The sequence below is a fragment of the Pecten maximus genome, chromosome 7, assembly GCF_902652985.1.
Source record: "Pecten maximus chromosome 7, xPecMax1.1, whole genome shotgun sequence".
Classification (NCBI taxonomy): domain Eukaryota; kingdom Metazoa; phylum Mollusca; class Bivalvia; order Pectinida; family Pectinidae; genus Pecten; species Pecten maximus.
Genome location: NC_047021.1, coordinates 38,078,190 through 38,088,924, shown reverse-complemented (window position 1 = coordinate 38,088,924; position 10,735 = coordinate 38,078,190). Strand labels below are relative to the sequence as shown.

The 10,735-nt window shown below is 37.6% G+C and overlaps 1 protein-coding gene across 1 annotated transcript; it reads right to left on the bottom strand.

Annotated features, from left to right (window-relative positions):
• Positions 1–350: 350 nt before the first annotated feature.
• LOC117330774 (E3 ubiquitin-protein ligase TRIM56-like) lies at positions 351–8,312 on the bottom strand. Its single transcript, XM_033889256.1, has 2 exons — positions 8,255–8,312; positions 351–2,582 (listed from the first exon to the last, which is right to left on the bottom strand). Exon 2 carries the CDS (start codon positions 2,553–2,555, stop codon positions 552–554), a length of 2,004 nt encoding a protein of 667 aa, XP_033745147.1. The 5' UTR covers positions 2,556–2,582; positions 8,255–8,312; the 3' UTR covers positions 351–551.
• Positions 8,313–10,735: the final 2,423 nt, after the last annotated feature.

The window sequence follows — 10,735 nt, the reverse complement described above, 5'->3', positions numbered from 1 at the left end:
AACTATAGTAAAGTTTAGCCCCCTCCCCAGGGGCAAACGTGAAACCCCTGGGTCATGAAATTTACAATTTTGGTAAAACACCTTAAGACCCTTCCATCTATGAAGAGTGTTTGATTCCAGCATATCTGAGAGTAGAGAAGAAGATTTTTGAAGTTTTAGTCAATTTGACCCTTTTTGGCCCCGCCCCTCAGGCCCCTGGGGGGTGGGGACCATATAATTTACAATTTTGGTTGACCTCTAGCCATAGAAGCTTCCTGCAAAATTTCATAGAATTTGGTTTGTGGGTTTTGGAGAAGAAGTCGAAAATGTAAATTGTTTACGGACGCACGACGCACGACGCACGACGCACGACGACGGACAAAAGGGGATTAGAATAGGTCACTTGAGACTTTGTCTCAGGTGACCTAAAAAAGGAACGAACAAGATTGATGAAAGTTGAAACAAAAATGTTGAAATTCTTAACCAACATATGATAGCGCCTATAATTCTATATCACCCATTTTATCTATTTTCCAATAACATATGGAGAATCATTCATCATCCGTATCACTTCACACGATCTTGTACAGGTGTACATAGTTTCGTTGATCTGACAGTTTAGATTCTGTTATCACCATTTTGTCATCCCACACAGATATCGCCCTTGGTCGATTGATTCCATCTGATGACGTAAGCAGTTCCCTAATATTAGTGCCGTCTCCTGACATCTGTATGACGTTTTTTGAGTTACGTCCACACACATATACGTTACCCTTCCTGTCTACGTCTATTCCTGTTGTTCCCTTCACGACCCCGACTTTCAACACATCTTTGTAAGTCCCATCAGACAGTCGGATCACAGCCACCTCTTCAGTGGTAGACGTATCGATACTTGCAAAGACATGTCCATTTTGCTGATTTCTATAAAAGCATAAACATTTTGACTCGATTGTGTGAATCTTTGTAGCCTCGCCTCCGGTTTTCGGTATACTGTAGAGTGAATTCACAGTTCCCACAACAAAAGAGTTGCCGTTGGATGTGACACTATGACAGGTTTCTGTAACATTTGGAATCCGGATTTTCGACGAGTATGTCAAGGTCGAATCGCCGACATGGACAATACATATGGTTTTAACTTTTGTCAGCATCACTGCCACAGTGCTGTTATCGACACGACAAAGGTCACAATTGCCTCCAGTCAGTTCCATCTCACATTGAAAATCGCCATTTTCTGTAAACAGTTTCATCTTTCTATTTGCATTGTCACTTACAACAATACGTCCACCGGACAGGAAAACAACACCCAATGCTGCACAGTCGTTCTCATCTGAGGGAACTCTGATATTGAACTTCTTTAACTGCCGTTCAGACAATGGGGTACTATACACATGAGATGGCAAACTCCTCTGCAGTTGACAAACAACTATCTTTCCCATATTAAGACTGGTCTTCGTGTCCTCAGCAAGTATGTTGGTATCATATTCATGTCTCAGACTGGTGGTTCTAGACGACTTCTCTAACTCCTGTATTAGTTCCTTACAGGATGCAACCTCCACCTGTCCTCTCTGGAAAAGATTTATTGTCCCCAAGGTGTCATCCTTCAAGGTGAAATCCTTGGATGATGTCAGCGTCTTCTGCATAGCCAACATAAGCCGTTCGCACTTCTGCCTTGATATATCCAAGTTTTCTTTCTCCTTCTTGAAGGACGCTATCAATCTATCCGTAAGTTCTTTCTGAAGTATATCAAACCTTTCGTTAATCTTCGTACGTAGATCAGTTAGACACTGCAGTGTGATTTCCTGGTCCTGTGTCATTGACAGAAGCTGTTCATCAGTATCGTTTATCAGTGTCTCCATGGCGTCTACGCATTTCTGAAGTTCTGTCAAAAGGTCATCAATCTTACAGCTTTCGATCAGATTGTCACGGAAATCATCTGCTGATGTCACCAACTCACACTTCCGGTGATTGACGATTATACACTTGCTGCATCCAAGAAGCTGATGATCTTCACAGAAATACTCAATTTTCTCCTTGTGTTTTCCACACCCAGTGACTGAAGCCTCCCGTCGGATAATAACCGACTTGTTTATCTCTGTGATGTTTTCAGGCTCACACTCTGTATGCAGTAAATCATGTTTATCAATTTTACAGTCTTCACAGAAGTAGGTGTCGATTAATTTACACCAGAACTTCGCTTTCTTGTTGTTTCCTTTCCTCTCACAAGGTTTGCAAGTTATTGACTCCCCTGTCTTCTGTAGATGTCTGATCATTTCGACCGCCAAATTGTTGGTAGGAAACTGCTCGGCCCAACTTTCCTTGTCTTCAGACATGTTTACCGGCTCAGTGACCCTACGGCAAACAGGACAGGAGAAAGAAGGAACCGATGCTGTCTCACCAGAAAACTCCTTGGTGATGTAACTACTCAGGCATTCCTGACAAAATGAATGTAGACAAGGGAGAGACTTGGGGTGGCGCAACTGTTCCAGACAGATAGGACATTCTAGTACTAGAGAATCCAGTGATAGACTGACGCTTTCTACCGACGACTCTTCCTGAACAAATCCACCCTCCGCCATGTTGAATGTGGCGTCTGTATATGTAACCTGGAACAAAATTGACAAAAGTGAAAAATCTTTCAGCGGATGAAACAAGTGTTCATATTTTGAGCTATTTCTTGAAAATGGTTTGAAAAAATTTCAGTAGGTAAATTTATACAATTCAAGTATATCACAACAAATTGCCTAGATAATTCTATATCCTAAATTTGATAAAGATCCATCAATTATGTTCTGAAAATTGAACCCACACTACTTTCGAAAACGGGTAACATCAAAGATAAACTTCAACTGTCCATTCTGAATTAGACTCAAAATTAAATGGGCACAACTTGGAACCATGGGAAACCTACATATGAAGCTTGAAACAAGGGGGACCTACACATGAAATTTTAGAGATAATATTAATAGATTTTTTATGAATTAGCAATTTCAATACTTAACTTCAATTGTCAGCCATTTTGTTCGATCAAGCTCAAATTAAAACAAGAAGACTGATAGGTCAGCATGGGCCCGATCGTACGGCAAGGGAGCAAAAATATACATCATACATATCCACTTACATATTTGCTGGGCTAAAGGAAATTAAAATACTTGTATAAAATCTTATTTTATGTTCGATTTGTTTTATTTCAATCATAAATGCCCCACCCAACTGAGAATCAGGGTAATAATCACAGATCCACCTTGTCCTTGACCTTAGAAACCAAATGTCTTTCACATTTAACGTACTTTACTTTATTCTTTGGAAAAATGAGTTCTTGTTTAATTCCAATAAGCTTTGTTTCATACTGTTTTAACAAAATGGTAATCAGTGATAACATACAAAATGTGACCTTGACCACTGAAACCATGGTCAGCTGACTCCTTGTTTAATTCTGAATAACTTTGCTTCATCATGTCATGGCAAAAACTTGATTTTGACCAAGTGACCTACAATTTTAGTCAGCTGACTCTTTTTTTAATTCTGATATTTAAAACTTTGTTTCATAATGCCTTAACAAAATGTTCAGCAGCGAAAAGATACAAATCTGACCTTGACCTTCGACACAATGATACTGACCTTTGATCAGTTGACAAACTGTTCAATTACTATCAACTTTGTTTAATGATCTAATTATGAAATGTTCATTAGTGATGATATACAAAATGTCACCTTGGCCTCTGACCCTATGACCTTGACCTTTGGTAAGTTGCTTCAAAGTGTCAACATAAAATGTACATCCATAAAGATACAAAATTTGACATCGACATTTGACCCAGTGACCAGCATCTTTGTAATTAGTGTCCATATTCAACGTTGCTTGAAAATCTCCTAAATTGTTCATGTGAAATTCTACCTTGGCATTCGAAATATGACAATGACCTTTAATCAGTTGGTTAACTGTTAAATTCCAATTCACTTTGTTTTATAACCTCATATCAAAATGTTTATTGGTGATAATGCAAAATGTGACTTTTATCTTTGACCTACTGACCTTGACCTCTGACCTTGATCGTTGATCATTTTACTCCGTTATTTCTTAATTATGACCAATTCCGCTTCATCATGTTATAATGAAAAGTTCATCACTTAAAAGGTCCAAAATTTGTTCTTGACCTCTGGACCTAAGAACCTTGAACCTTTGATCTTGATTTTAACTTATTTTTGTGATTTTAACCAAATTTCATGTAAATTGATCAATGAATACTTAGCAGATGAGAATGAAATTGTGGACGAATGGATGCATAGCAAGAAGGACAGAAGGACAGAAGGACAAAGTGATAACTATAGGACACCTTATCTCCAATACGGGCCCTAATAACAAGAGACTGAATGGAACTTAAAATAGCATGTCAAGTTTGAGAAATACACTTTCAGAACTTTTCAGTGATAATAGTGATAACAAACTTCAATTGTCAAAACACAAGATGGCCTCCAGGCAACCATTTGGATTTCTGGATCATACTCAAAATCAAACTAAGGACCAACGGGAACCCATATACTTAAAGTGAAAATCTTTCAGCAGATCTCAAGAAATAGCCAAAACAAGGGCCAAATGGGCCTGAATTGCTCACTTGCTATAGAGTGATCCTTTTTGTGCATAAACATAATTAAGAACAAGTGCATCAGAGACTAGTTTTAGAAATTAGGACCTCACTATCATTTGAAAAGGTTTCTTTTAAATATCTTGGCCAATTTAACTCTTTCAAACTTAAATCAAGGGCATTCATTTGAACAAACTTCCTAGCCTTCACTCAAGCATGCTACAAGCAAAATATTATGTCTTTGGACTGTTTGGTTATTGAAAAGAAGTCATGGAAATATTATATTCTATTTGACCCATATAAAAATTGAATGAAGGTCAAATTCATTTTCTGAACAAACTTGGCAGCTCTTAACACCAGCATGCTACAGGCCCAATATCCAGTCTCTGTGCCTCTTGGTTATTGAGAAGAAGCTAATTGACCCCCTGTGACCTTAAATGTAGGTAAAGGTAATTGTTTTTAACAAATTTGGTAGCTCTTCACGGCAGCATGCTACCGACAAACTATCAACTCCCTCAGCTACTGGTTATTGAGAAGTCACTAACAGATTTTAGCCTATATGATGCTATGACCTTGAATGCGAGTCATCATTTGGTTTGTTTTTGTTTAACGTCCTATTAACAGCTAGCGTCATTTAAGGACGTGCCAGGTTTTAGAGGTGGAGGAAAGCCGGGGTACCCGGAGAAAAACCACAGGCTTATGGTCAGTACCTGGCAACTGCCCCGCGTAGGTTTCGAACTCGCAACCCAGAGGTGGAGGGCTAGTGATAAAGTGTCAGGACACCTTAACCACTCGGCCACCGCGGCCCCTTAAAGTCAACATCATTCATTTGATCAATATTAGGTTTCTGGGCTTATTGGTTATTGAGAAGTTGCTTAAATGAAAAAGTTTGAGCCAGACAGATGACAGACGATGGACACTGACCACGGCATAAGCTCACTTGCCCTTCTCACTTATCCTTCAGGTACTATTCCTTTCAATTAATATTACTTTCCACAAGTCCACAAAGTAGGAAAATGTTAAGTAAACGTAAGAAAATGCCATTAGATGGTTTTGGATGACATCACTCTTCAAACAAGAAATCCCAAAGGGAATGCTCTTTATTGGCTCTATGTCAGACTTATTTTCTTTTATTTTTCTTATCAAATATCAAAATCAAAAAGGCACAACTAGGGACCAAGAGGAACCTACACATGAAGATTGAGGAATATCGATAAAGTTCTTTTAAAGAAATAGCAATTACAAAATTCCGATTTCAAAATCCAAGATGGCATCTGCCAATGCATGTGTTGTTTTATTGATCAAAGATGAACCTCCCAATGGCACAACAAGGGATCAAGGGGAACTTACAAATGAAGTTTGAGGAAATTCCCTTCAGTACTTTTCAAGAAATAGCAATTAACAAACTCCAATTTTCAAAATCCAAGATGGCTGCCTCTTGGACATTTTGTTTTTCTGATCAAAAATCCAAATCCAAAGCACTTTTCAAGAAATGGCGATAACAAGGATTGTTCATGGAGGGATGGACAACAGCCGAACAACGGACCATGGATGCATGGCGATTTGAATAGTGCAACATCATCAAGTTTTCAACCTTCCATTGAGTATATATTTATTTTGGTCCACATACACTGCAAGTACCCTTTTCAAGCTTGTTAATATGTTAAAATATTAATTTTAGTATTACTGATTGTGCTCACTTAACCATTATCCAAAGTAACTGCTGAGTAATACATTAATTTTAAAACTTTCCAAAGAGACAGAAAGAATTATTACAGAAATGTAAACAATAAAAGTCAATGAAATAGAATAATGTCGAACAATACACAAAGCCAGATTCTTAAAAAAAAAAAAAAAAAAAAATGAAAAACAAATCATCATTTCACTAAAGAAAATAAACTCAGAGCCGAGGGATATATATATATATATATATTGGCACCCACAATGGAATGATATTAACTTGTTTTTCTTAGACTGAACTTTTGTCACTCCCATTTTCCTCTTCAAGACAAACTATGTTTCATAAAGTGGAGGATGTGGCTCCCCTGGGACAAAGGAGTGGTGTTGGGGCCCAATATGGGAAATATAAGTACATTGTAAGTCATTTAAATCGCTACTAGTCCTGAACCACTGAATGGATTTAGATCAAATTAACTAGAACATTAATTGGTTATTGGTATCCAATGTTGAATAAATGGAGGTTGAGGTTTTCCTTGGGCCGGAGGGGCAAGGTCCAAAAAGGGAAATGGAGGTAAATTCAGCAACCATTGTCTTTTTTCCTGATAACAGTCAGACTCAACATTGAATTGGCAAAATTAGAAGCTAAGTGGAACCTACATATGGAATTTGACAAATATCCTTTCAGCACTAAGAAACACTGATAATTGTTAGGTTCCACTTGGAAATAAGAGGATGGAATAAAATACAGATATGGGACTAATTGGGTGTCTCAGTGTCAATGAATATCTCATTTATCCATATTTGTAAGGAAGGTGTTATGTCACGCTCTATTTTACTGTGTTTGCTCCAAAATCTTAGCAACACCAAACAGTGTTGGAGAATTCCCCGTTTTCATATTGTAGTGAGCTCTGGCCCCACACAAGTCATGGTATCAGAGTCAGAGGAAACTCAGGCTAGTTTTCATATTGTAGTGAGCTCTGGCTCTACACAAGACATGGTGTCAGAGTCAGGGAAAACTTGGGCTAGGTTTCATATATTATCAAGCTCTGGCCATGAAATTCGGCCTAGTTTTCATATTGTAGTGAGATCTGGCCCTTAACACCAGACACGGAGTCAGATTCGAGTCAGGGACAACTCGGGCTAGTTTTCATATAGTATCGAGCTCTGGCCCTGAAATTATGACTAGTTTTCATATTTAGTGAGCTATGGCCCTACACCAGACATGGTCTCAGAGTCAGCGAAAACTCGGGCTAGTTTTCATATAGTATTGAGCTCTGGCCCTGAAATTCGGGCTAGTTTTCATACACACTGTAGTAGTGATCTCCTACACCAGACATGGTGTCAGAGTTAGAGGAAACTCGGGCTAGCTGGAAGCCTATACCATTATTTTCACAATCAAAATTTAACTTTGTTGAGCGTAACCAATACATTTAGTAGGGTCATAGAATACAAATGCTGTCGGTCACATTTAATCTACACATGTGTACATGAATTATAAATGTAAATAGGTCCTTTGTATAAGATTTTTTGATATGGCAGGGTCCACAGGGGCTTGGCACGATTTTCCAAATGATGGTTCACATACATTGAATCTATAGTGCCACGCCCCTGTGGCAGGGTCTGTGTAATGTGAAAACTACAAGCGTACGTGTCAAATATGCGTGTTATTTATGTGTTCTTCCGTTACAACTGTATAGTTAATAGATATCAAGTGCGACATGAAACAATTTAGTGTTCACATTCCCACGATGAAATTCGTTTATATAACATACCGAACTGCGTTCGGATCTCGTCAATGCTGTGCTATATATCAGAAACTGAAAACGAAAGTAGAAATGCTACAGCTACGATGTACGCGGACTTCACTGTCTTCAGATCCGATTCAAAGTATATGTACATGCACGATAACTTTTTCTAGATTTACAATACTTTAAGAATGTCTATATTTTATAATGATGACAATGACCCACTTTCAAACAAAGCCACAAGTCAAAACACAATTGAATACTCACAACTCTTAGCCACCGCAGGTTTTCACAGAAACGAGTCGCGCATCGTCACAAGGAATACTATATTCTAATTGTAGACAAAGCCGGAATATCCGATCCGGATTTTGATGACTAGAAGCACGGACAAAGAATATTGTGTTTACTGATAAAACATGTTTTATTTCCAAAATATATTTAAGAAGGACCTATCAGTGATATCCTTACATTATATGACAGTGTACCACTAAATGGGATAGGGATAGGTACTCCATAGTATTTATATACTGTTCAGAAGGTGAACACTTTACTGTATATTGTCTACTGTATAGCCATATATATACATTGTAGGAACGTAACCCACTAACATGTGTCATTTAAAAATATCTGTAAAACGTGCAGCTTACAAACCAGTAAATGACAAAAAAAAAAAAAACACGAATTATTTCCTAACTGAATACTGTGTTTGTGAAAAAGACGGCTCTATATATAGTTATGACGTCAGGACCGTATACGTAGCTGGACCCATTATTAAGTGGATTCACGAGCGCCTACCGCGCGGGTCCGAAAGTTTTGGAAAGTTTTGAAAATATTAAAATGGAGTTCAAACAAAGTCGATGGTCCGGCTTTTCCCCCAGTAAACTTTAATTGTCATGTCTGTTCCAGATGTGTCAGTGTCACTATGTATGGTTCTAATATGTATACAAGATGCATTTGACTTCATATTGATACATTTTAATTTTTTAATGAAAAATTAAGTGGATTCACCTGCGCAGAGACCTATATACTATATATATAGGTCTCTGACCTGCGTACCTGCGTACAGGCAGCTACCTGCTGGACGTAGTGGTTATATATCTTACGAGCAATGTTCTGTGTTTGCTCTATATTTACTAGAATCAACTATTTTCTGATATTTCCTTAAACTAATGTTAAGATACTCGGTAGAATGGCATGTGACAGTGCAATATACACGTGAAATTCCAGTCACTTGCAATTGATAAGTCATGTTTTGATGCTGACGTTTTGATTTCTTGAAAAATAAAAAAAATAAAAGCATGCATAATTAAGGGAAATTGGAAGTCTGTGAACATTTTTGAGAGAAATGACAATTTTGGAGTCTTTCTATTATATCTTAATTATTTATTTGCCATTAAGTGATGGATTTGTCTGACATTTTGAAATCTTTTACTCAACTTTAGACCAACTGCAGTCTTGAAAGTGAAGGATATATATGATTGGATACTTTGTTCCATTTAGTGATTTTTTATATAGATTATTATAGTGACCAGCTTATGTAATTAATTATCTACTGTACCTGGGTTGTCATATATTCATATACTTTTGTCTTAATCTCTTAGATCATCACCTCGATGATTATTGGTCCGAGGACTTCTGACGGTAACAGAACGCCTTAACGCCTCGCTTTAGTATCAACCTTGATTTTAAAATAGCCTAATTTAGGTCCCGAAAATGTTCCCTTGATCTATTACAACAGTACAGATTCAAATGAGTTTCTTTTCTGTAATCATCTCAGTGTTTCTGGGAACAAACAAACAAACAAACAAACAAACAAACAAACAAACAAAACAAACAAAAAAAACAAAAAAAAACAACAACAACCAAACAAACAAAAAAGGCCACAAAACAACCCAAAATAAAGAAAGAAAAATCATATAGTTTTTCCATGTTGTAGGGTTGAACATTTTTAGCGTGTTTTGTGTCGGCAAAACCGGCCTTTTCAGCCGTAATCAAACGGATTTTCAGATCTAGTTCGTTTTTAAATACATAATCATTTTATGACATCTTCGACTCGTCTCTGTAGTTCATACCTGACTGTTAACATGGATTTCTTTGTAAAGCTATATCCGAGTCAATCTTTCTTAATTCTGCATAAAAGCTTCGCATCATACTTATAACATATTCACCTGAGCACTGTTCATGTTGTCGACTGTCCCAAATGTCTCCTCACGAATGTAATATTTTTTCCAGATGTTAATATTTGATAGTATAACTTTGTGATTACATGCAAACCCGCCTCAGCGTTTCACTGTATTCAGCGACTTCCTGTCTTTCCTGACCTATTCACAGTCGACTGATAATTGTCACGACCTTCCGTAACAGTATTCAACTTTCTGTCATACCTGACCTATTCACAGTCGACTGATAATTGTCACGACCTTCCGTAACAGTATTCAACTTTCTGTCATACCTGACCTATTCACAGTCGACTGATAATTGTCACGACCTTCCGTAACAGTATTCAACTTTCTGTCATACCTGACCTATTCACAGTCGACTGATAATTGTCACGACCTTCCGTAACAGTATTCAACTTTCTGTCATACCTGACCTATTCACAGTCGACTGATAATTGTCACGACCTTCCGTAACAGTATTCAACTTTCTGTCATACCTGACCTATTCACAGTCGACTGATAATTGTCACGACCTTCCGTAACAGTATTCAGCGACTTCCTGTCTTTCCTGACCTATTCACAGCCATGA

Excerpts from the sequence above, each read along its gene's own strand:
- LOC117330774 (XM_033889256.1), bottom strand. The coding sequence starts at position 2,555 with ATGGCGGAGGGTGGATTTGTTCAGGAAGAGTCGTCGGTAGAAAGCGTC.